This window comes from Bos mutus, chromosome 5 (assembly GCF_027580195.1).
Source record: "Bos mutus isolate GX-2022 chromosome 5, NWIPB_WYAK_1.1, whole genome shotgun sequence".
Taxonomy (NCBI): Eukaryota; Metazoa; Chordata; class Mammalia; order Artiodactyla; family Bovidae; genus Bos; species Bos mutus.
The window spans coordinates 112,753,637-112,780,008 of NC_091621.1; the positions used below are offsets into that span (position 1 = coordinate 112,753,637).

Here is a 26,372-nt window from a genome sequence, read left to right on the forward strand (position 1 = left end):
GGACAGAGTGGCGGGAGGGAGGCGCCAGGCCGGGTTTCAGCCGGTTTGGCCCCTTTCCCTTTGGTCTCATGGAGGAGGGCATGGCAACCCACTCCAGTATTCTTGCCTGGAAAATCCCACGGACAGAGGAGCCTGGTGGGCTACAGTCCATGGAGTTGCAAAGAGTCAGACATGACTGAAGCGACTTAGCACACACGCACGCCTTCAGTCTCAAAAGAGGAAAGCCGCATGGCTGTCTGGCCTGGGTGAAACCTCACCCCCTGGTCTTTGAGCTGCCCCCTCAGCTGGCAGAAGGTCCTGAGGCTGGCTCACCCGAGAGTCAGAGCTCTCATGGACCACCGCTCAGGTGCCTGGGGCTCAGGGCCAGCCAAGGGAAAGTAGGAGCAAGCAGGTCCCCTCCCCTCCTAGGCTAGGGGCTGGTGGGCACAGGACTGAGCTGGGAAGCACAGGGACCCCCTGGGGGAGAGGGAATGGGCAAGAAGCCAGGACTCCAGTGGGTGGAAGGGTGGAGAGTGGGGGAGGGGAGGGAGGGGGAACCTGTCCCGAATCACCTGAACACAGCGCTTCAGGTGATCCCATCTTATTCTCCCCTCTCCCCATGCCCCCCACCTCTAGATTATGGGAGATGGACCCCATCAGGCCACACGAACAGGCCCTTCCTTCCCCCCATCAGATACCAAATCCCAGTGGCCTTAGGGAGACAGAGGAGGGGCTACCTGAACTGGAAGCCCTTCCCACATAGAAGGCCTTCAGCAAGAGCTCTGGAGGGAGGGATGGTGGTGGTGGGAGAGAGAAGGGACTGGTCAGAGCCCACCCCCCAATGGGACTGCCAAGACCTGAGGTGCAGCTGGAGGGGTCCCCCGTCCCCACTTGGAGAGCCTGTCACCCCATCCCCTCAGAACTTGGCTCCTCCCGCGCTCAGCAGCCTGGGGACCTTGGGGAGCAGCCATCGCTCCCTGGAATGTGAGTGTGGGGCTGGGGTGGGTGGGAGAGAGAATGCAGGCTGCTAGGTTGGGGGCGGCCTGGGGCTGCTTGGAAGAAAAGAATGGGGACATTGTGCCACTTCTGGGGAAATTCCTGAGTCCTATTTACAAGACTCAGTTGTCTCCTCCAAGCTGCGCCCCTCCCTGCCCCTCTCTGGGAGACTCTTGAGTCCACAGAAAACAAAGGGTGGAGGGGGACACCCCCAGAAATCTGCTTGTTCAGCCAGGAGGCCAGAGGCCACAGGGGCTGGGACAGGGGAAGGGCGAGGGAGGAGGGAGCTGGCCGCCCTCATCTGCCCCATGGCCTGAGCCACAGGGGAAACCCAGGCAGGTGGATGGAAGTGTCCACATCCCGGGGGGTAAAGCCCTGATTCAGTCCAAAGCCCACCCTCCAGCCACCCCTCACCCCTCTTAGGCTCTAGGTGGGGGTCCCCTGAGGGACTAGTCAGAACCTTCTTACTCCCCAGGCCTTGATGGTGACCCCACCTTGGTTTGTGTCTCTCCAAGCCTTGGTGATGGACAGGGAAGCCTGGCGTGCTGCGATTCATGGGGTCGCAAAGAGTTGGACACGACTGAGTGACTGAACTGAACTGAACTGAAGCTTTGGAGACATTGTGTCGGGCAGGGATGTAGGACTCGGGCTGGTCAGCACTGCCCCTTGCCCCCTTCTCACCATCCAGCAGGATTAAGGCCCGGGGAGGAGCACTGGTTACTGCCAGGGCCAGAGCGCATCCATGGCCAAAGACAGACATGAAACGTCCAGCCACAAGCAGCGGAGAAAATACCTGTTGAACCTTTTCCTTTCAGAGTTGACACTATTAAAGCCCAGAGAGGTAAACTGACTCCCCAAGGACACACAGCAATGAACCTGTGGAAATGGGAGGGCATCTAGGGGTGTGAATACTGCCTGTGGGTGCTCACCTGGGAACGTCCACTGCCTTGCACCACGACAGGGCCTCTGCCAGGCCTCGCTGGCCTCACAGAGCCTCCCAACAGGATGGAGGCGTCTCCCACCACGGATTTCCTCACACTGCCTGCAGAAGTGTCTTTCTAAAGACAGATCCGGGGACTGGCCTCATAATCCAGTGGCTAAGACTCCACTGCAAATAAGAGTTCACACGCTGTAACTAAAGATCCCGCAGGCTGCAAAGAAGACCTAAGACCCCACATGCTGCAACTGAGACTTGGTGCAGCCAAATAAATAAATAGAAACTGGGGGAAAAAAAAAAGTTTCTAAAGACAGATCTGACCATGCCACTCTGCCGCTTTACACCTCTGAGGGTTCCAAGAGGCTTCTGGACAAAACCTGGCTTCCCGGCCTCGCCTCACCCCTCTCCCAGTCACACCTGCCCTCCACCCACACACACTCCTCTCTGCCTTTGCAAACAGATTCCTGGTTGGAAGGCCTTTTCCTTTCTTCCCCACCCAGCAAATTCTAGTTCATCCTTTAAGGCTCTTCTCAAATCCCTCTCTAGGCGTCTACAATTTCTCCAGGCAGAGTTACAGCTCCCTCCTCGGGACTCCTTGCACATCTTAATTATCCAAGGGAACAAGTGCTCAGAGCAGCTAAGCCTGGCGCCATATGTTCCTTCATTTATCCTATAAGCACTGGAGATGTTTGTACCAGTGTTGATGCAAAGATGGAAAGGGGTCCCTGGAGGAGAGAGACATGCAGAAGTATGAGCCACCTGTGCCAGGTTACTGCAGAGGCTGAGACGCAGAGGGTGTGAAGGTGGTCCACCCCCCGGGGCAGTGGGGCAGCCCAGCACTGGTGGGAACGTGGACCAGGCTGCTGCTTGGCCAGATTCACACTTTCAAGACCAGCACACCTGGCAAGACCATGTGACCTCCACCCAGCAGGACAATTGAAGCCTGTACTCCGAACTCCTGTTTAGAGTCTCTACTGCCTCTTGATTCTTACTCACACCTGCCCCTCAAGTGAGCTCCCCTTGGGAATCAAGGGGCTCCCAACTCTGGATAAGAGATTTCTCTGGACGGAGGAAGCGACCAGAGCCCCATCTAGTGAAATCCTAGTGGGGGACATTACCCCCATTTGAGGGGGGTAACCCTAACCCTAACCCTCTGCATCTCAGCCTCTGCAGTAACCCTGGCACAGGTGGCTCGTACTTCCACATGTGTGACGGTGGGGGTTCAGGGCCCTGACAAAAGGCAGGTCTGATCTGCACACAAACGTCCACAGCAGCGTTATTCCCAGGAGCGGAAAGCAGAAACAGCCCAAACACCCATTTCCGAGGATGAGATAGCGAGGTCCGTCCACACAGGGGAAGATTACTCAGCCAGAAAAAGGAATGAAGTTCTGATACAAACGCTGCCACACGGATGGGCCTTGAAAACATAATGCTAAGTAACACAAGCCAGACAAGACGGCCACGTACAGTACAAGTCTCTCTATAGGAAGAGAGTCCTCATATAGAGTCTATCTGAATGGGAAGATCCAGAGAGACAGATTAGACTAGCATTTCCTGGGGTCTGGGGACTGGGGGTAGTGAGGCTATTAGGTGAGGGGCTTTCCTTAGTGGTGACGAAAACCTATTAATATTAAATTGATAGTTATGGATGACAACTCTATGAATATACTAAGCGCTATTGACTTGTACACATTAATTGGGTGAATTATAGGGACTTCCCTGGTGGTCCAGAGGGTAAGAATCCACCTTCCAATGCAGGGGACCCAGGTTCAATTGCTGGTCAGAAAACCAACATCCCACATGCAACTGGAGCAACTAAGCTGGAGTGCTGCAACTAAGACCCATCACTGACAACAAATTCATATTTTTAAAATTATGAATTACACGGTATATGAACTATATCTCAATAAAACTGTTAGAGGAAAAAAAGGGGTGGGGTAGAGCCTGAGAAGGGAAGTCAGAATCCCAGCCCTTGGGAGAGAGATACCAAGTCACAGAGCCCACGCGACATGACCCGTGGACTCCAACTTGCTTTGATCTGACCCTATATCCACCACATTTCTTTCCTGTAACGATGTTGGCTTTGTAGGGGGAGCAGAGTAGCAGACAGTGTTCGGTCATTAGACCGAATACCGACGGTAAGTGAATGCACTGCCATTGAGGTTTGTTAATTAGTGGGGTTTGCTAGTCAGAGTCTCATGATTTTAGCTGACAGGACAGTTTCTGAGGGCAGTTATGTCATGAAGCCCAGCCCGCCAGCTGTCCACTCCCTATCTGAACAGCAGAGTGATGACTAAGCCTGCTGCGCTGGAGAGCCACTTCTGGCCTCTGAGACTCTGAGCTGCCAGCTGAAGGCTGGGGAGGGGAGCTGGGCAAAGAAGAGACCACAGGCAGCCTTCCCGTGTTCTGTCCATGCTCACCCACAGGGGAGGGTGCAGGAGCTATGCCACCTTGCGGAGTGACTGGTCAACCCCTTTGGAAGCCATTGCCCAGAAAGGGGAGATAATAGTGCAGCCTGACAGCCCCGGACAGCCAGCAGATGTGCAGTAAAGCCCTTCCTGCTGAAACTGTAGGTCCAAAGGCAGGAGACAGGCAAGGAGAGGGAATAGAGGTCCCCACGGAGGGCTGGAGGGGAGGGCCCCACTGCAGCTGGACGACTGCATGTGTGAGGACCTACGTGCCCTCACTGGTGAAATGAAAAGACTGGATTGGTGATTCCCTGAAGATTCATGAGAGATGTGAGGAGGATTTTATAAGCCACTTTCTTTTCTTCTTCTTTTTTTTTTTGGCTGTTTTGCGTGGCTTGTAGGATCTTAGTTCCCCCAGCCAGGGACTGAATCCCGGTCCTCGGCAGTGAGAGCATGGAGTCCTAACCACTGGACTGCCAGGGAATTCGCTGTAAGAAGCCACTTTTAATAATAAAATACCAAAGTCAGTGGAAATCAGGCATTTACCACCAAAAGGCTAAACACACCTACTAAAAGATCAACTATTCCTTTTAAAAGTTAACCACATTTTAATCACTATTTACTACTTGTTACTGTTTTCATCGAGATATATATAGATATATCTCCAGAGCTTCCCTGACGGCTCAGTGGTAAAGAATCTGCCCACAATGCGAGAGACAGGGATTCGATCACTAGATTGGGAAGATCCCCCGGAGGAGGAAATGGCAACCCACTTCAGTATTCTTGCCTAGAAAATCCCATGGACAGATGAGCCTGGCAGGCTATAGACCATGGGGTCACAAAGAGTTGGACACAACAGAGCATGCAAGCAGATCATATACATCTCCATCTTTGACTGGCCAAGAAAAGCGGGAAAATTAATGATTAATAAATGCAGACTATGATGTAGTTACAATCTTTCAAAATAATTGGTTCATTCAGAAAAATGATCCAAACTGGCCTCAAAGGAGAGAAGGCTGAATCGCTGGACCAGTGGTTTTCACAGTACTATCTCCAGGTGGGGTGGGGCCTAATTACCCGATGATGTCACCTGGTACAGGTGTGCCAGTGATGTAATCCACTCTCTCAGGATTTAACCAAAGGCAATTTCACGGTAGATAACCTACCATCATATTTCGCATAACACCACCGCCTTCACTCTCGCCCCGCAGCAAATGGGTGGACTGGAAAGGAAATCACCCAGGCGGTAGAGACCAACCTGTGATAGGTGTGGATGAAGACAACTGGCTGGCCGCCACCACCCGGCCAAGAGAGGCCTGGACAAGTTGCACGGTCCGACGCCCAAATTTAAAATGTTCACCCCCAAATCACTATGCTGCTCTGGAATGTCTGCACAAGCGTTTACTCCGGGTAATCTTGTGTCTGTAATAAACCTGCAAGCCTCCGTTTCTATACCAAGAGAAAAAGAATCTGTCCAGTCCAACATAAACAAGAGGTGTGATGATGGTTATGACAATTTTTATTCACACGTTTGACCGCTTCCTATAAAAATTTTCTAAAGCAAGAGTTTCCTAGCATATAGTCCCTCAGTGCACTGGTTTCATAGAGCACCAAAGTTGAATGGAAAAAGGCAGTTTGGGAGGTGACTAAGTTTGGTGCGTGCTGGGAGAAATGAAGTCAAATAGAGGATGACACAACTCAGCATCTTTCATGTACTAACATGTATTTTCAGGAAGTGGATGTCTATAGATTTTAAATCATATTTCACAGTGGATTCCTTTCTGACTGGAGTATCTTATGGGACTTAATGGTCCAAGAAAGACAGTTTGGGAAGCCGAATTTTACGACTGGGGACTGGCATAGACATGAAAGTCCCATAGCTTTCTTGAGCTTTACTTTTCTCACCCATAAAATGAGGACACTACACTGTCCCACCAGGTCATAAAGCTGACAGGTTACACACAAAGCCCGGCACACGGTAGTACTTTTGTGCTTAGCTGCTCACTCGTGTCTCACTCTGTGTGACCCCATGGACTGTAGCCTGCCAGGTTCCTCTGTCCACAGGATTTTCCAGCAAGCATACTGGAGTGGATTCCAGGGGAATCTTCCCAGCCCAGGATTGAACCTCCTGCATTGGCAGGTGGATTCTTTACCACCGAGCCACCTGGGAAGCCCCTAGGTGGAAAACTTTAATAAAAACCACTTCTCTCTGTTAGTTAAGGAAGAAAATTCAGTGAGCCTGGACTCTAACTTTTTTCTTCAAATTAGACGACAAAAAACTTTTTTTTTGGCTCACTGAGCTGCATGTGGGATCTTAGTTCCCCAACCAGGGATCAATCCCAAACCCCCTACAGTGGAAGTGCAGAGTCTTAACCACTGGACCGCCAGGGGAGCCCCTAGGTGAAAAACTTTAATAATAACCACTAGAATAAAATGCTCTGTGGCCTCTGGAGTGACCTACTAATATCAACACTGTTTTTTTAACCCTGCCTTTCAAGGAGCAGCCTCACCTCTGAGAGCCAGGGCACCGGCTTATTCCACTTCAGGTAGCTGCTGTTTCCACTCCCACCACGTGCTGAGCCTGGGTCCTGGCAGAACAGAGAAGAATGAACTTGGTGGGAATATGAAGGGGGCGATAGGACCGGGGCCCCTTGAATGTGCCTGAGGGGGTGCAGAGGGTCAAGAGACATAGTCCCGCTGTCGGAAGCTTGTCAACTTAAGGACATTCCTGTTTCTGGCCCACACACTGTCCCTCACCAACACACCTCCAACATATACTTCTGGGATGTTTCTGCTTTCCTGACTTATCTCAGTCTTCCCATACCAAAAGCATTCTTTTCTAATTAGACCAGGCTCTCCTGAGGACAGGGACCCTGCCTCCCTCTTCCTCTACACCCCCTTAGGGTGCAACTCATTTATCCTAACATATGTCCCCCTGGGGACACCCCAACTCTTCCCTACCCTGTAGGTCCATGGGGTCAGTTAGGCTCTGGTCCAGCCTTGGGGGCAGTATCTGTTCTAGGCTCAGAAGCTCAACCTTACGGCTCCAAGCTGAACTGACCTTGAGTTCCCAAACCCCCACCCAGAGCTGCTTCTGGGGACCAGCAGCCCAAGAAACACTATCAGGAAAATGCTCCATTATTTGCAGCTATTTTCAGGAGGGGTGTCTGTCTACCACATCATCTGTGACTCTTGGCTGCCAGCATCCGGGATTGTGACTGGAGGACCAGCCCAGTCATCCTAGCAGGAGGCGAGACGTGCTGGTCCTTCCTCCAGCCCCTGTTCTTGCAGAGATGGAGGCCACATCCCTGGACAGCTCAGACTTGGGCATCTTGAAGACATAATAAAGGCTTTGAGGAGGGAGGGCAGGATGGATATCTCTACCCACAAGGTAGGAGAGCCCAGGACGCCAGTCTGCCATCCAGGGCGTCCCTCTGCTCTGCTTCTCCTAACACGGGAAAGTGGAGGATGCCCTCAGGGCTATGTGGGTGGGCGGGTGGGGGACCCGAGTTAAGGCAGCAGCAAGGGGACAGCTGACCCTGCCACGTACCTTGGGGCCCAGCCTCTGGGGACGGTAGAACTGCAGATTCGGGTCCACAGCCGGAATGTTTCTGCTGGCCAGAGCCTTGGCCAGCTCCCTCCAGCTGCCGTACCCTGAGGAGGGGAAAGAGGAAGAGAGGAACAAGGTCAGTATGACCCGAAGACCGCATATATCCATGAGACTCAGGGCAGGAAAACTGAGGGAATGGTATTCCTTCTGCTGCTCCTCACGGCTGGCTGTGGGGGTGGGGGTGTTGGGAGACAGTTACACCTTGGCCAAGGTCAACATGGCAGAAAGCGAGGACATGAGCTCATCTCCTGTTGGGATTTGCTGTCTTTCCTAAGTCAGAGAGGGAGCCAGGCCGGGTGAAAGCGGAGCTTTGTCCTGCCGCGGTGACCACCACAGGCTGCCTCTCCAGGCCTAATTTGCCCAAAAACCAAGGAAGAGTCTCACAGGATGGTGGAGCTAAGCTTTTTCCCTCCGCAACTTTCCCTCCTCCAAGCCAGGGAGCCAGCGGGGTTGTCTGACTGGGAGGCCCTCCCCCTGCCCACCGCTAGTTGCTGGGCAGCTGGATGGGCCAGAGCTAGGGGTGGGGGCAGGGAAGGGTGAGCCAGGACCTGGCGCCCACCAATCGGATCTAGCAACAGCCGGAGTCGTTAGATTCGAGGACCGGCTCCTCCTGGACTGACCTGGAGGCTGTGAGCCGGCTGACGCCTGTGCCCTCACACACAACCCGAGAAGGTCCCAGCCACACCACAGTGAGAGCGAGGGGACACGCGCGCATTCACCATCACGCAGAGGGGCTGCCAAGGGTGGGGTGGGAGAGTCAGAATTCAGCCGTCAGCACTGATGTCCACGGGGGGCTGGGGCCGCTCCCAGATGAGCAGGATGGAGACTTTGATATGTGGAAACATGAGCCAGAATCACAGGCTTCCAGGAGCTGGGAGGGGCTTTCAAGACCACCTACTCGGGACTTCCCTGGGGGTCCAGTGGCTGGGACCCTGGGCTTCCAGTGCAGGGGGCCTGGGCTTGATCCCTGGTCAGGGAACTAGATCCCACATGCCACAATTAAAACTCGGCGCAGCCAAGAAAAAAAAACAAGACCACCTAGTCCTCATTTCAGGTGAGGAAATGGAACCCCAGTTATCTGGGCAGCAAACACAGTCAACCCCCTGTCCATGAGGAGTATGTTTAAGACCCCCCCACAGCAGATATCCTAAAACCACACAGAGTATCAAACTACATATATATGCTGTTTATTCCTACACACCTATGATTAAGTTTAATTAGACACGGTGAGAGATTAACAATATGAAAAGTAAAATAGAACAATAATACAGTGTATCGTAATAAAAGTTATATGAGTCACTCTGTACAAATATTTTACTGTACAAAGTGAATGCCTTTGCCGTCTTAACTGAGCACTTATCATGCACTGAAGCTATAACTTGAGCAGTTTCAGGTTTGACAGCAAAACCAGTACAAATTTCTTTTCCCTTCCTCACAATCTCAGGAGTAGAAGATTTGCTCTTGCTGTAGGTCTTAGCAACCTTGGTATATGACTTTTTTTTTCTTTATTAGGTTTCACCTCTTCACTTAAAAGAAGCACTTTAAGGGACTTCCCTGGTGGTCCAGTGGTTAAGACCTTGCACTTCCACTACTGGGAGCACAGGTTCGATCCCTGCTCTGGGGAACTAAGATCCCACAGGCCACATAGCGTGGTCAAAAGGAGGCAACGCGTTAAGGCTTCGCTTTGGCAAATTCACATCCCCAGCATTACTACTCTTGCACTTCAGGGACAGTATTAAGTTGAGTAGGAGTCACCTGAACACAAGCAGTGCAATGCCAGGACAGTCTGATAGCCGAGATGGCCACTAGGAGACCAACGGGGCGGGATGTGGGGGAGAAAGAGGGTGGCCCACCTCCTGGGCAGGACTGGACAGTGAGAGATTTCATCACACTGATCAGAACAGCACACAACTGAAAGCTTATGAATCGCTCACCTCTGGAATGTGCAATTTAATATTTTCAGACTGTGGTTGACCCTGGGTAACGGGAACATTAAAAGTGAAATCATGTCATGGATCGGGGCAAGCACTATAGTTCGGACGGAAACCACTTTGCTGCAAAGGTGCAGGAACCTCTGCAACAGCTTCCTCAAGATGCCCCTAGGACAGCGACTTCCCTGGGGGTCCAGGGCTAAGACTCCGCGCTCCCAATGCAGGGGGCCCAGGTTCTATCCCTGGTCAGGGAACTCGATCCCACCTATCGCAACTAAGAGTTCCCTGCTGTAACTACAGATCCCGTGGACCACAACGAAGACCTAGCACAGCCAAAAAAGCAAATACATAAATGTTTTTAAATGAACCCCCAGGACACCACAGTGGGTGCTGCGTGAGAGTGAGACTGGCACCACTGGCCCCTAGGAGCCAAGAGCTGCCCGGAGGCCGAAGCATCCTAGGACCTCCACACCAGCACTGGTAGAGACACCTCCAGCCAAGCAGACACAGAGGAAAGAGCACAGCCCACAAACACAGGCCACAGCGGGTAGACACCAGCATTTTGCCCAGGTGTGTGTGTGAGTGACTCTGGGAGAGGGAGCTGGACAGTGGGGTGCAGTGGGGGCTTTTCTTTCCCACTCTGGGGGTGGCCCCTCAGGGTTTCCTTCGCACTTCCCAGGCATGATCTCATCTGAGCCTTGCAGAACCTGGGGAGATGAGCCAGGTCTGATTACCCCCCTGCACAGATGGGGAAAGAGACGCCGAGACCTGAAGGTCACAGAGTCCACTGCTGTTGCAAAGCCAGGGTCAGCCCAGACAGCCTGTCTATCTCACCGGCCAGTCTTTCCTCGTCCAGCCTACATTTTCTCCTGGGGATGCTGTCTGGGGAAGACTGTGGGGAATCTGGCAGGCAGAGGTCTTAGCTGGAGATTGGTGCCCCTGGGTTTCTACGCAGACATTAGCCGTCTGCTGCTGTTGTGTTTATTGAGACTTTTGCAGGTTTATCCCACCGCATCAAGGTCTCTGCTGTTTCCATGGCGGGCCAGCTGGCAGGCAGAAACAGGTCATACTAGTTCAACGCAGAGAGATGTTTTAGGGAAGCAGGATTCTGGGGCTGGTGATGTGAGATGAGGACAGGGGAGGGGGGCAAAAGGAGGAAGAATGTTCCGGAGCTGGTCCTGACTTTCTGCACAAGCTCACAGGGGAGATGCTTGTCCCCCACTAACCCTGCTCAGACACCACTAATGATGGAGCCCCGTCTCTGCCTAGGCCCCGGGGGCTCTGGGTTAGTGGCTGGGGCAGGGGGACGTGTGATTCACACCGTGGGAGGGGAGGGTGGACAGGCACTGCCTTGCCTCTGCCTGGGGATGATTGGGTCACCTGTTCCTTGACTCTGTGTGGTGACTGAAGACCATCTCCTTGTAGACACAGGCATGAGAACACAACTCTGAAAACATAATGCACCACATTCTCACACACAGGGGTTCCTGTGTGTCCCACACCCACATTCTTTCCCACAGACTTGTCTTCACTTCCGGCCAAATTCTCTGGCTCCTGGAAGTCATGCAGAAGGCAAGATGACTTGCCCTATGGTCAATGGACTCTCACCGTGGTCTCACCGTGCCTTGTCCTTATGTTTGCTGGGAAGGGACAAGGAACACCTGCTCCTGGACCAAACTCTGGATGGGCTCCTCTGAGCTCTCTTTTTGACTAGGCCTTGTCCTTAAGCCCTGTCCTTGGCCTGCCCAGCCCAGGTTTTAGGAAGAATCCTGTTAAGTCTGCTTACAGAATTCCCCCTATCCTTGATAGTTGAACCTGATAGGTAGCCAGGGTCCTGCTAGGCTTTGCTGGCAGGAGTCCCCCAGCCTGATGGCTCCTCCTGGTCACTTCCCATCCGCTGACCCCTCACTCTGCCTATACACTGTGAATCCCCAGCTGCCTTTGCTGTCTTTGGAACTGAGCTTAGCTCTATACCATGGTCTTTCTCCCATACTGTGACAGTTTCGAGTTCAATCTGTCACCTTTAACTTGTGCCTGGCTCTACGTATGTCTCTCTTTTTAAAAAAATTATTTATTTATTTTAATTGGAGGATAATTACTTTACAATATTGTGATGGGTTTTGCCATACATCAGTATGAACCATGTATGAACAGGCATACATGTGTCTCCTCCATCCTGAACACCCCTCCCACCTCCCTCCCCACCTTATCCCTCTAAGTTGTCCCAGAGCACCAGCTTTGGGTGCCCAGCATCATACACCAAACTCGCATGGGTCATCTATTTTACATATGGTAATGTGCCAGGAGAAATATCAATAACCTCGGATATGTAGATGACACCACCCTTATGGCAGAAAGCAAAGAACAAAAGAGCCTTTTGATGAAAGTGAAAGAGGAGACCGAAAAAGTTGGCTTAAAGCTCAACATTCAGAAAACTAAGATCATGGCATCCGGTCCCATCACTTCATGGCAAATAGATGGGGAAACAGTGGAAACAGTGGCTGACTTTATTTTTCGGGCTCCAAAATTACTGCAGATGGTGATTGCAGCCATGAAATTAAAAGACGCTTGCTCCTTGGAAGGAAAGTTATAACCAACCTAGACAGCATATTAAAAAGCAGATACATTACTTTGCCAACAAAGGTCCGTCTAGTCAAGGCTATGGTTTTTCCAGTGGTCATGTATGGATGTGAGAGTTGGACTATAAAGAAAGCTGAGCGCCTAAGAATTGATGCTTTTGAACTGTGGTGTTGGAGAAGACTCTTGAGAGTCCCTTGGACTGCAAGGAGATCCAACCAGTCCATCCTAAAGGAGACCAGTCCTGGGTATTCACTGGAAGGACTGATGTTGAAGCTGAAATTCCAATACTTTGGCCATCTGATGGGAAGAGCTGACTCATTGGAAAAGACCCTGATGCTGGGAAAGATTGAGGGCAGGAGGAGAAGGATGACAGAGGATGAGATGGCTGGATGGCATCACCAACTTGATGGACATGGGTTTGGGTGGACTCTGGGAGTTGGTGATGGACAGGGAGGCCTGGCATGCTGCAGTTCATGGGGTCACAAAGAGTCAGGCACGACTGAGCGACTGAACTGAACTGAATGTGTATATCTCAATGCTATTCTCTCCTCCCACCCTCTCCTCCCACTGAGTCCAAAAGTCTGTTCTTTATGTTGGTGTCTCCTTTGCTTCTTTTTTTTTCTTTGGCTGCACTGCATGGCATGCAGGATCTTAGTTCCCCGACCAGGGATCAAACCCGCATCCTCTGCAGTGGAAGTGTGGAGTCTTAACCATTGGACTGCCAGGGAAGTCCCTTTATTTCTCTTTAAAAGAGGGTAAGAGGTGGGTTTCCCAGTGAACAAGGACAAATCCACTGAAGGGAGGGGAGGCCAGTGGTTAAACCTAACTGGGCCCTGCCTGGGTCACAGACACAGGGCCCAGTTAGGTACATGGCTTTGAAATACCTGGAGTAAGACAGTCAACAGCCCAGGTTAGCAATTCAAGGAGCAGGAAATGCTCTTTGCAGATGTCACAGTATGGAAAAGACAAGAAGGCTCTGGAGTCAGAAAGGTCTCTCTGGCTTTCCTCCATGAGAAACGGTGGCCGGACCGCATGAGCAACTAGTTGAAGCTCTTTGACCTGGTTTCCTCCTCCGGCTGGTGGGGGTGATGATACCTGCCCCACGGGAATGCCACGAGGAGCCAGTGATGTCCGTCAGGCCTGGTGTGCGGTCGGACAGAGTTAACACTCCTTCCTCCAACAACATCTGCTGAAGACATGAACTCCAGCCACTTCAGAATGTTGCAAACTACAGACAGTCAGTGGCTGCTGTCTCCTCTCCGTACAGAGCAGGCAGACCACAGGCCAGCAGTGACTCCGTGGTAAGGGTACAGACAGTCTCCTCTCTGCTGTGCGGCTGCTCCCTGCACCCCTCCACCTATTCCCCCCTACCCTCCACCCCTGTTAATATTCACTGAATCCATAGTAGGCATCAGGCACTGTGCAGGGCTTTTCCTGTGTTCACTCTGCCAGTAGAGACCTCAGCCCTGATCAGCCTCTCTGCAGGGACCAGGAGCTAAAGAATGTGCCAATTCAACTACTGACACTTGTCACCTGCCCTCAGCTAAGTGAACTCCAACTCCCGGCCAGAGTGCCAGCTGCCAGGGCCTGTCTCTCCTGCACCAGGTGTCACATTTGTGCCAGGAGACAGACACCCCGATCTCAGGTGACAGACAAACACCAGCAATGGGCCTCACATTCGGGCCTCACATTCTGCCCTCACAGAGCTGGGCTATCAAGTTCAGCATCAGCCCCTACACCACCAACGCCCCTCCCCTGCATAGCATGGACTCTTCAAAGGCCTAGAGATCATCTCTTCAGCTCTTTGGTGAAAATATGGCATACGCACAGCCCATGGTCCTTTATTATCTTTTTTTTTCCCCAAAAAAAACTCTCATGTGCATTATTTCACTGCATCCTCACCACCTCCGGCCTGGGCAGGGCTGCACTGTTAAGGGCTGGCGTCTGCCCTGAGCTAAGACGCACTTTGCAAGACGGGAAGGCCTGAGCCCTCAAGGGCCGCAGGAAGGCGGGGCTGAAGGACGAGCCAGCAGGGCGGGTAAAGGACCCAAAGACCCAAGGTGAATGCAGACGATTTGCTAAGAAGCTCAGCATCTGTACAGAGACAAGGTGATGAACCCTGGAGGAGCCAAGCGGAGAAAGAGCCCTCGTCCCACCAGAGAACAGCAGGCTGTCCAGGGGACGGGAGGTCGTGACGCCCGGGCACAGCTCCACCAAGGCTGGGAACCAGCACTGCTTCCCGGGACCAGAAAGCAAGACTAACTCTGACCTTGGCGTGCACCTGAGGGCCAGTCACACGGGCCCTGCAGAGCAAAGCTGCTGTGGCTGGACGCCAGCAGGCCCCGGGCGCCACCAGAAACCCAAGGTGGCACAGACAGCCAGGGGTGGAGCCAGGCACTGTCACCTGAGAGAGAGTCTCAGACGGCAAAGACACAGCCTTTCCTTTCCAGTCGTGACACCCCGGGGACCTGATGCAAGAGGAACGATTATTACTGCAACCTTAGCATGTACGGGTCATACACGTACTTATGTTTATGGTAAAAGAAGTATAGATGATTCTATTCAGGACAACAAGCCTAGAGGAAAACAGGGCTTAGAGGATAAAAACCTCATTGAAGTCACAAGGATAGCAGGTAGGGTTTGAACCCTGAATCCTAAATTCCACGCTCTCTACGGGACACACTTGAGAACCTGATCCAATTCTGCCACCACCATCACCGTCGCTTCCTACTCACCCCCACACCTCCCACACGAGCTGCCCGCCCCTCCGATTTAGCCAATAACACCTCCCCAAACAAGCCCCGGAACAGCCATGCCTGCTTGCTTAGTCGCTCAGTCGTGTCTGATTATTTGCGACCCCAGGCTCCTCTGTCCATGGGGATTCTCCAGGCATGAATATGGTAGTGGGTAGCCATTCCCTTCTCCAGGGGATCATCCCAACCCAGGGATCAAACCCAGGTCTCCCACATTGCAGGCAGAGCCACCTGGTGGCACTGAGCCACCAGGGAAGCCTAAGAATAATAGAGTGGGTGGCCTATCCCTTCTCCAGGGGATCTCCCCAGCCCAAGGACTGAACTGGGGTCTCCTGCATTGTAGGCGGATTCTTTACCATCTGAGCTACCAGGGAAGCCCAGAAAGACCCAAACACCCCCGAAGAGCTGGAAAACTGGACAGAAAGCATCTGCACACAGGCCTACTAACCTTGCCCTGGTCTCTGAGCCTCGTGCTTCTCAACACAAGGGCGAGCCATGCAGCAGCCGTGGGTCACGCTCTCTCGGAGCTCAGGTGTATGGGTGGGAAGGGGGTATGGGATGGGAGATGGGTGGGGCCCCAAAGTCTCCCCAGACCCTCCGATTTGATAAGCAGAGATACAGGAAGGGCCCCAAAGAGCCTCTTCCCCTCCTCACCTGCCGCCCCCTCCAGATGCTGTGCTCAGAGTCAAACAGCCAGCTGCCCGCTCCTCCCTGCCGAGCTAGCTTCTCACCACCCCCAGCACCCTGCCGAACCAGCCGAACCAGCCGGGAGCTGCTGCGGGGCCTGGATGAGCAGGGTAGGCAGGGGCTTGCCAACCAGACACCAGGGACTGTCCCTACCGCCCTACCTGGGCCTCCTGAGGGGACCCAAAGGGGGCGATGGAGCTGTGCAGGGACGTGCTGGGCACTTTAGCCCTGCTGCCATGTCCTGCTCACCTGGACTCCCAGATCTGAGTGAAAGACTCTAAGGGGATGGATGAAGCAAGGAGACAGAGGGAGGGAGCAAATGCCCTTTGTCTTCTGTGCTCTGCTTGGGGAGCACAGGATGTACCTGCACACGGACCCGCCCTGTAACTTTCTGCCACCCTCCAGCCGTGGACTGACCCACATTGACCTCCCTGAAGGTCTGGCCAGGCCCCAGGGCGCTTCCAGGATATTGTCATCATCATCATCACCGTGACAAAGAAAAAAACAGAACTGACAACCCTTCAGGCCCTTGGGTACACATCCAGGTCTATACAGCACAGTCACAGCTACACACACAGTTCTGTCTGGGGGAGTTTTGACAAAGACGCTTGATGAAATATGATGGTTTCTGGCAAATCTAAAGGTAACAGGGTCCAGGGGGGGCCTCCCAGGTGGTAATAGTGGCAAAGAAACTGCCTGCCAATTCAGAAGACGTAAAAGACTCGGATTTGATCCCTGGGTCAGGAAGATCCCCTGGAGGAGGGAATGGCTACCCACTCCAGTACTCTCGCCTGGGAAATCCCATGAACAGAGGAGCCTGGCGGGCTACAGTCCATGGGGCTGCAAAGAGTCAGAGACAACTGAAGCAGCTCAGCACCCGGACACACAGCAGGGTCCAGGGTTTCTAAAACAGGCCCAGACCCACTTAACTCGGGTGGGTGGACGAGGACGAGGACTCCTCAGGTCAGACTGTCTTGTCCAGTCATCCCTCCTGACTGGGACACAGAGCAGCTTCTAAATGTGGAGAAGCAGAGGGACAACCCTTTCCTGTCTTGGAGAAAAGCGGGAGTTCAGAGGTGGTCAAGGGTAAGCAGTCAGCAGACTGCGAAGAGCATGAATCAATGAACCAACCAATCCCCAGGCATTTACTGAGCACCTGGTATATCCTTGGAGCTCAGCTAAGTGTTGCGATGGAGAGAAAGGTAGAAGTGGAGTCTTTCTCATCCTTCACTCAAGGTGCACTCGGGATGGACGTCATGTGAACGAAGGGACCGATGTGTCTGTGGCCCCCTGTGCCTGCTCTGGGCTCGGGCCCCACCCCACGCAGGGTGAGCACAAGCAGACGACACACACGTGCATGCCGGGCAGCTGGGTTCACGGGGGCTAATGGCATGGTCCTGTGACTATCTCCAAGACTTGAGGGAACCTCAGACAAAGTGCTCTACTAACATTTCTTGGGATCAGAGAACCAGTCTCTAGGATCCCAGAGTTCAAGAGAGGCAACACAGACGGAAGAAAACCCTGGAGTCAGCCCAGCAGACAGGACCTCCCTGAAGACCTGACATGGCCCACGGAAGCCCTGGCATGTGGAGCCACCGTGGGCTCTAGGCGCTTGGGCTTCTGTAGTTGTGGTGCATGGGCTTAACTGTGCCATGGCACGTGGATCTTCCCGGATCAGGGACTGAACCTACGTCTCCTGCATTGGCAGGCAGATTCTTTACCACTGAACCACCAGGGAAGTCCCGGCTCATTTTTAAAAAATATTTCCTAACAAGTATCCTTTGTTTATTGCGTGGGAAAACAACAGAATCCAAAGGAAGGAGGAAGAGAGAGGAACCCTGAGGCTAAGACAGTTTCCAAGGTCCACAGAGGGACTCGGTTTGGTACCTGGAGCCACGGATATGCAGGCCCCTTCCCCCAGGTGTCTCTGCTGCAAACAATTACTCTTTCAAGCATCTTGCTTCTCCCTTCTCCATCAGCCTGAGGGCAAGGAAGATGCAGGGTCTGATCTGAAGGGCTGCCAGCTGCCGGGGGGAAGGTCTGATGGAGGTGACTTGCCAAAGTCAAGCTGAGGTTGTTGTAACCTGTCCTGGGAAGGAAGGCAAAGAGTGGGGAAGAAGGGCATGCCCACAGCTGCTCTGGTCTCCAACGGAGAACCTGGGGCCTGCATTCCTTGTGCCCGGAATATCACCCAAGGGTGATACCACACTTAGGATGGAGGCCATCGCCATGTGCTACCCCCAGCCCCAAGCTGGCATCCCACACCATCCAGATCCATCCATGGGATCCATCAGATCAGAGCTCTCTTATCTGTTCATCCCGATCCTATTGAAGAGGAAAAGTTAAAATTTTACATAACATCCTGATCGTTCTGCCTCTGAAACTCAGCTTGCTCCTTATAAAGTCTGGATCATGTAGGTCACCTAGTCTCAGAAAGTGGGGACTTAACAATACTAGGAACTGGAGCTTATCTCAGCCACCCTTGTCCTGCTCTTTGAAATTGTCCAGCCCTGAAAGCCTGCTTAATCACGCCTGTCTGATTAAAGGTTAGGCATCCCCTTCCCCATCTTGACTGCTGTTCCCAAGCGTGAAACCCCTTAGCTTAAACAAGTGTATTAGCAGCTAGTGTTGCCCACCATTGTAGGTCTATAAAAACTCTGTAACCCCTTTGTTCAGGGCTCAGAGCTTGGGGTGTTAACTCCTCTGAGCCCACTGGTGTAATAAACCTGAGTTTTCCAACTCTCCGAATGTGGTGCTTGGTTTCTCGATTACTGGTTTCTGCAACACTATGAGTCGTGTCCACCTTGTTGACGGGTCACAGAGACCCACAGCCTAGTTAACGGACTTGCCTAACAATGTCAAAGAGGAGCCTGGGTAAGCCCAGGCTAGAGCCAAGGGCTCAATGTTCACCACATCACAGCACCATACTCACCTGTGGCTGTGGGATTCAGTGGGCTACAGGGAGCCTGGGTGGGGGAGGACCTGGCTGCACCCACTCTGGAAGAGGGCTGACCATTAGCACCATGCTGGCAGGAACCAGGTCTCATTATTATATTCCCGCCATGTAAATCGGCTGGAATTAGAATCACCATGCTACTTCCTGTCTCTATGAATCTGACCATTGGACATCTCATCTAAGTAGAATCATACAATATTTGACCTTTGTGTCCAGCTTCTTTCACTTAATATTTTCAAGGTTCATCCACATGGTATCATGTGTCAGAATTTCCTTCCTTGTGCAGGCTGGACCACATCCCATCGTATGGATGGACCACATTTTGTTTCTCTGTTCATCCGCTGATGAACATCTGGGTCATATCTACCTTCGGCCACTGTGCTCTGAACACAGGTGGGCGAGTGTCGGTTCCAATCCCTGCCTTCTTTCCGGAAGGCACTGTCTTTTAAACTGCTAAAAATGGATTCTCCCAGCAGCACAGAGGATAAGAATCCACCTGCCAAGTCAGGGGATGCAGGTTCAAACCCTGGCCCGGGAAGATTCCACATGTTGAGGAGCAAAGAAGTCCCTATGTCACAACTTCTGAGCCAAAGCTATAGAGCCTGTAAGCTGCAACGACTTAAGCCTGCACACTCTAGGGCCCACGAGCCACAACTATGAAAGCGCACGCTCCTAGACCCCTGTGCTCTGCAACGAGAGAAGACACGGTAACGAGAAGCTCGCGCACCGCACCTAGAGATTAGCCCTCCGCTCATCGTAACTAGAGAAAGACCTCGTGCAGCAACAAAACCAGTGCAGCCAGAAAGAAATACCAAAAGAAAACCCACTCTCTTAAACTGCCTAAATGTTTGTCCATTCTTCCAGAGACAGGCCAGAGGGCGGGGATCAGGCTGCCACCCTCATGGTAGAGACACGGTGGGAACCTCATGTTCACCTGAGAGCAGCCTCCCCGGTGACAGGTTAGGAGGGGGAACAGAACTTCCAAGTGGACCCAGGATGGGCCCTCCTCAGGGACAGTGATGTCCTAGTCCACCAGCCTGTGTGGAAACAAGCAACTTCAATACAACCCAGCCTCAGAGAGAGGCAACGTTGCCTGGGCCCCTGGAACTGCAGCCCGGTGCCAACAGGAGTCCACAAACTGGTCCTCAGGGAGACAGGTACGGAGGCTCAGAGCAAGCATTATGAACCCGTGAGTGCAAGCTGAGGTTTCTGTAACATCAACATAGTACAGGGGGTGGAGGCCATCTGGGATGTCTTGAACTCCCCCGGAGAGTCATATGGGCTGCAAGCCGCACACTGTAACATGTAACGTGGCCACAACGGTGATGGGTTGGGAGCCAAAATCCAGAACTGGAAAAACCGGCTCTTCCTTGGGACAGTATGTTCAGTTAGCATCAGAGGCAGGCCTGCCTGTCTTCCCTCCTTCTCTCTCTCCCTTCCTAACTTAGACGCGAGGTGACCTCAGGAAAGACTACAAGTGTGGCCCACAGAATCAGGAGAAGCACACAAGCAGGCCAAACCAGGGCAGCGATGGAGTCCCTACCAGCTAACAATGCTCCAAACCCTGTGTGTCTCCGCTCGGAACACAAATTCCCAAGAAAGAGCCTCAGCTTGGGCCGGGTGTCCCTATGGTGTCAAAGGGGGTAAGACCCCTGTGGTTTCACTAGAACAACAGGTAGGGGGAGTGAGGAGTCTCATCATGGGGGATTTTCTGAATCTTCCATGCGAAAATGGCTTAACTCAATAATTGACCATGATTCCTAAAACAAAAGTATCTGAGACTTGTCTGAGAGGCATATTTTTTAAGCAGGGGCACATATGTGCAGACACTGCTGAAAGTATAGACATAGACACACCATGGAGTTAGCTCCATAATGCCTAAGAGACTTCACAGAATATGGGGAGGGTGGGAGAGTGGATTAATTAGAATATGCTTGGGAGGGACTTCCCTGGTGGTTCAGTGGCTAAGACTCCACACTCCCAATGCAAGAGGCTCAAGTCCAATCCCTGGTCAGGGAACTAGATCCCGCATGCCACAGCTAAGACCCAGTGCAGCCAAATAAATAAATGCTGCTGCTGCTAATCAGTTGCTCAGCCGTGTCCAACTCTTTGCAGCCTCATGGATTTGAGCCCACCAGGCTCCTTCGTCCATGGGATTTTCCCAGGCAAGGATACTGGAGTGGGTTGCTATTTCCTACTCCAGGGGATCCTCCCAACCCAGGGATTGAACCCCTGTCTCCTATATTGGCAGGAAGATTCTTCACCACCGCACCACCTGGGAAGCCCTCAAATACATCAGTTCAGCTCAGTCGATTAATCGTGTCCGACTGTTTGCGACCTCATGGACTGCAGCACGCCAGGCTTCCCTGTCCATCACCAGCTCTTGAAGCTTGCTCAAACTCATGTCCATTGAATCGGCAATGCCATCCAACCATCTCATCCTCTGTCATCCCCTTCTCCTCCTGCCTTCAATCTTTCCCAACATCAGGGTCTTTTCAAATGAGTCAGTTCTTCGCATCAGGTGGCAAAGTATTGGTGTTTCAGCTTCAGCATCAGTCCTTCCAGTGAATATTCAGGACTGATTTTCTTTAGGATGGACTGGTTTGATCTCCTTGCAGTCCAAGGGACTCTCAAGAGTCTTCTCCAACACCACAGTTCAAAAGCATCAATTCTTCAGTGCTCAGCTATCTTTGTAGTCCATCTCTCACATCCCTACATGACTACTGGAAAAACCACAGCTTTGACTAGACGGACCTTTGTTGGCAAAGTAATGTCTCTGCTTTTTAACATGCTGTCTAGGTTGGTCATAGCTTTTCTTCCAAGGAGCAAACATTTTTTAATTATTAATCAAATAAATAAATATAAATATTTTAAGTAAAAAATAAACTTGGTCTATTATAATGCATAACACTCAAATGTTTATTCAAACTTACTTTTGTATGATGTTTTCCAGTAGGTGATCTAAAAAGTGGTTGAAGTGCAAAAGAAAGCAACTTTAAGGAACAAATCCAACTGCACTAGATATGCTTGTAAATAATGGCATTAAAAAAAATGAAGACGTTCAATGAACGACTGATGATTTTACTGAAATAACTTTCATCATTTTCACCATAGCTTGTCCTCTAAACATCTTTATTAAGAAAACATATATCTACATATACAGGGCTTCCCTTGTGGCTTAGCTGGTAAAGAATCTACCTGCAATGCGGGAGACTTGGGTTCAATCTTTAGGTTGGAAAGATCCCCTGGAGAAGGAAAAGGCTACCCACTCCAGTATTCTGGCCTGGAGAATTCCATGGGCTGTATAGTCCACGGGATCCCAAAGAGTTGGACATGACTGAGTGACTTTCACTTTCACAGAAATATCCACAAGCACATTAAATATTCCTTTGCCAGGCTATCTATCTACATTCTATTGACAGATGGAAGGAAAAAATAACCTTTTCTCTGGGTTAACATCAACTTCTTAAAATAAATGAACAAACAGAGACTTCCCTGGTGGTCCAGTGGCTAAGACTCTGTACTTTTTACTGCAGGGGGTGCCAGTTCAATCCCTGGTCAGGGAACTAAGGTTCCACACACTACACGGCATGGTCAAAATTTTTTTTAATTTTAAAACTTATAATAAATGAACAAATGTAAGTATATTTGATAATAAGGAGGAATTTAGAATTGGTGGGAAAGGACCCAAGCAGCAACTTGGTTGACCTTGTCTGTTTTCTACCTTCACAAATAAGACTCTGCTCACTGGACTGCAGTGTAGTTATTAAAATATCTCCATAAGCACCGACACTACTGAACTAAATACCCCAAGAGAGTCTCTCCCAGGCTACTCTTGGCTTCACAAATGCAATGAAAGCCTCTACGATGGCTGACTAAATGGCTGACTCATGTTGATGTTTGACAGAAAACAACAAAATTCTGTAAAGCAATTATCCTTCAATTAAAAAATAAATAAATTCATATAAAAGTAAACCATTAATATAGGGTTTTTAATATCTCGAACAGCGAAAACACCAGCTCCAGGTCTACAGGGGAAAGGGCAATGAGTAGAAGACTGAAAATCTGATGAAGTCCACTGATCATCTGATGTGTCAGCGACCAAACTTTCGGAACCCAAAGTCAGGCTCTGTGGTCTGACCAAGGCAACAGCATGTCTGCCCCAGTTCATCTTTCCTGGAAACCCAGGCCAAACAGCCACATTGTTTATCTGACACTATGTTATTGGTTTCACAGATTGCCATTGTCTTAGCCTCACCAAAGTGGCTAAATTTGCTGTTGAAATGACCGGCAGGACCAATCTATACTACTCTGTCTAGCCTATGTATAGCCAGGATAACAGGAATGCTGGCCAGAGATGAGCAAATAGCTCCAGAGGATAGAGTTCATTCCAAGACCCTGTAGCCAGGCTGTGCCCTCACCCTGCACCCCCCAACTGTTCCCCACACTCTCCTCCTCTGAGCCACAGACCACACGGGACAGAGGGACAGCCAGCCCCAGCAGTACACAGAAGTGGGGGCAGCACGGAATTACTGAGAGGCTGGCTGAGTTCTGAAATCCCCGTATGTCAAGGACATGTGGAGCGGGTGGAAAGCGAAGGGTGTCCAAGTGGCTCCCCTGGCAGCAAAGACTTTCAGGATAAACGTCCCCAGAAAGGCACTATGTAAGAGAGTGGGGGCTTCACTCTGCCCACTTTTTGCTGAGGATACTGAGCTCCATGGGGTCTCAAAGAATCAGACACAACTTAGCAAATGAACAACAAAAACAGAGCTGAGAAGCACGGTCACCCAACCTGAATCCGTGTGCCCAGTGTGTCTTAAAGAATCTCAGTGAGTGAGTTCCCTGGTGATCCAGTGGTCAAGATTCTGCCTTCCAGTGCAGGGGGTGCAAGTTTGATCCCTGGTCAGGAAGCTATTAAAAGATGCGGGTTCTATCCCTGGCTTGGGTAGATCCCCTGGAGGAGGGCATGGCAACCCATTGAAGTATTCTTGCCCGGAGAATCCCATGGACAGAGGAGACTGGAGGGCTACAGTCTACAGGGTCACAAAGAGTGGGACACAACTGAGCGACTTAGCTCGTTCCCTCACTCCGGGAGCTAAGATCCCATGTTCCTTGAGGCCAAAAAACCAAAACATAAAACAGAAGTGATACTATAACAAACTCAATAAAGACTTTAAAAATGATTCACATTAAAAAAAAAAAATCTTCAAAAGAAAAGAACCTCAGCAAGCCAACACATCAAGGTCCAGCAGGGACCAAAGAGGAACTCAAGGGTTCATGCTCCAAATGGGACAGAATGAGGATCCTTCTGGAAAAAGGAGAAAGTGAGAGAGCGAGCTTTGGAGATGAGCCAGGACCCAAGACGCTCCAAAGACTAGGAGAGGGGCGCTTGCGACCACCGAGCCAAGACCTGCTGTGATCTTAGACTCGGTCCAAGCAACTCTCGTTTCACCTGCATGAAATGGTTTCTGGAACATTCTCCCACTTGGGGTACTTGTGAAGACAAGTGAGGCACAGAGAACTGAGATTATTTTTTTGGCCTCCTGAGCTTAAACTTTGATATTTAATGACCCATGATAGCGGTCAGTATCCTAGTAACACAGAAGACCCTTGGGGATCTATTAACTGTTTAGCATTCCCAGGTCTTAGGGGAATATGTGTTCCGTCTTTCAAAGAGCCTGTTGTAGGCAATTTGGAGAGTAAGATACAAATATGCCCATGAGCAGGCTGAGCACAGCGCTAGGTTTCCTCGGAGCTCACCAGCGCACAAAAACACACGCAGGCTTCGCACAAAGAAGGCAGTCTCATACTGATTTTGAAGTGGCTTCTTGGATCAGCTTGTTAGAGTTGCAAGGGCTACACTAAATGGCTTACAGTGGGAAGGAAGGTTAAAAAGAGACCTGTGGAAGGAAAGTGGATGCTGCACCGTGGTCACTTAATGGATTTATTGAGCACCTCGTATGTACACGGTAGCCGCTCTTTCTAGCTCTGTGCGAAGTACCAGTGCAGGAGCCGGGAAGGTCTGGAATCAAATCGAGCCCCAGCCCCATCACTTCTAGCTGTGTGACCTTGGGCAAGTTCCTTAACCTATCAGGGCCTCAGGCAACTCGCCTCGCCACCACCACCCCATTGTTCACTTAGGAAGATTATTAATAATTAGGTCTGTGAATGAATTAAAGCAACATCTCCTCCCTGTAGGCAGGATAAGAGATGGCTCCCTCAGCACCAGGGTCCCCAGCTGCTGTTTACTGATTGTTTACTCCACCCTTGCATATTTCATTCATTAATATCCAACACACACTAACCCCATAAGGTAAATGTTCCTCTCCCCATTCTCCCAATAATAAAACTGAGGTTAAAGAGTTTACAAGATTTGCTCAAGATCCCGTAAATGGCCCAACTGGGATTCCAACTAGACTAGTCCTGTTTGGCTTCAAAGTTCACAGTCGTCCTGGTAGCCCCGTGAGCCCTGCTTCCTCAGCCCCGGTCTGCCTCACACATTGAGGGTACAGTGAGGCCCCTGGAGTTCACAGAGACGGATCCTGGCAGTCCAGGAAGACCTCGTGGTGGAGGAGCATCCAGAGCAGGTGTTCTGGGAAGCAGGTGGAGCTGCTGGGCCTGGGAAGGAAAGGGAGTCACTGCTCCCAAGGAGTCATAGCTTTTATGGGGCAAGCTGGGTTGTTACTAGCTCTAAGCCCTACCCAGGCACCTGCCTTGGTTCCCGGAACACAGAAGCGTTTCACTAAAATGAATGTAACCTGTGAGCACCACCCTCTCCCAGTGCCAGAGTGCAGACGTGTACCAGGTAGAAGTCGATGACCCCAGCAAGCCCCACTGCCCCGCTTCCGGCCACTGCTTGGTCCTCTGGCTAATAGCACCCTTCATTGCTCCTACCTTCACATCAGCCCAGCCCACCTTGGGCTTCAGTCTGGAACCCCTTCCATTACTTGTCTACACACCCCTACTCTCCAATCTCATCTGGTCCTTGGAATCCCGTCTGAATGAGGACGGCTTCCCTAGCTGCCCCTGCACACCCCTTGAAGGCCAACTTTGTGTCTCTGAGTGATGAATCCACTCCGTCTCCTGGAGACCAGAGAGACATCTCCAACTCAACAGGCCTGAAACCAAACTCTTGATTTTTCCTGTCAAGCCTGCTCCTCCCATCCTCCCCATTTCAGGAACTGTAATTCCAGCCTTCCAACTGCCCAGATCACAAATCTTGGAATCATTCTGGATTCCTCTCCCTACATTAAATGCATTAGCAGGTCCCTTCATCTAAACCTTCAAAAACTACCCAAACCCAGCTTCTGCTGACACTTCTATGGCCTCCATCTTGTCCTGGCCACCACACCTCTGTCTGGTCTGTGTGCCTCCACCCTCAAACCCTACAGTCCAGCAGCTGAGTGACCCCACTAAAAGGCATGCCACGTCAACCTCCTGCTCAGAACACGCCAAGTCCTTCCCAGCTCATTCAGAGTACAATCCAAGGTCCTTTAGGTCCTGTAGGTGAGGCTTGCCAGGGGCAGACCCAGGCT

General features: G+C 51.4%; 1 protein-coding gene across 1 annotated transcript in view; it reads right to left on the bottom strand.

The window, feature by feature from the left end:
• Window positions 1-26,372, bottom strand: part of B4GALNT3 (beta-1,4-N-acetyl-galactosaminyltransferase 3) — a 97,485-nt gene that overhangs the window by 16,611 nt on the left and 54,502 nt on the right. Inside the window, exons 2-3 of the mRNA XM_070370091.1 lie at window positions 7,871-7,974; window positions 6,831-6,908 (exon numbers count right to left, since the gene is read on the bottom strand). Of these exons, the coding sequence (XP_070226192.1) occupies window positions 6,831-6,908; window positions 7,871-7,974 (182 nt within the window). The remainder of the gene's footprint in view (window positions 1-6,830; window positions 6,909-7,870; window positions 7,975-26,372) is intronic.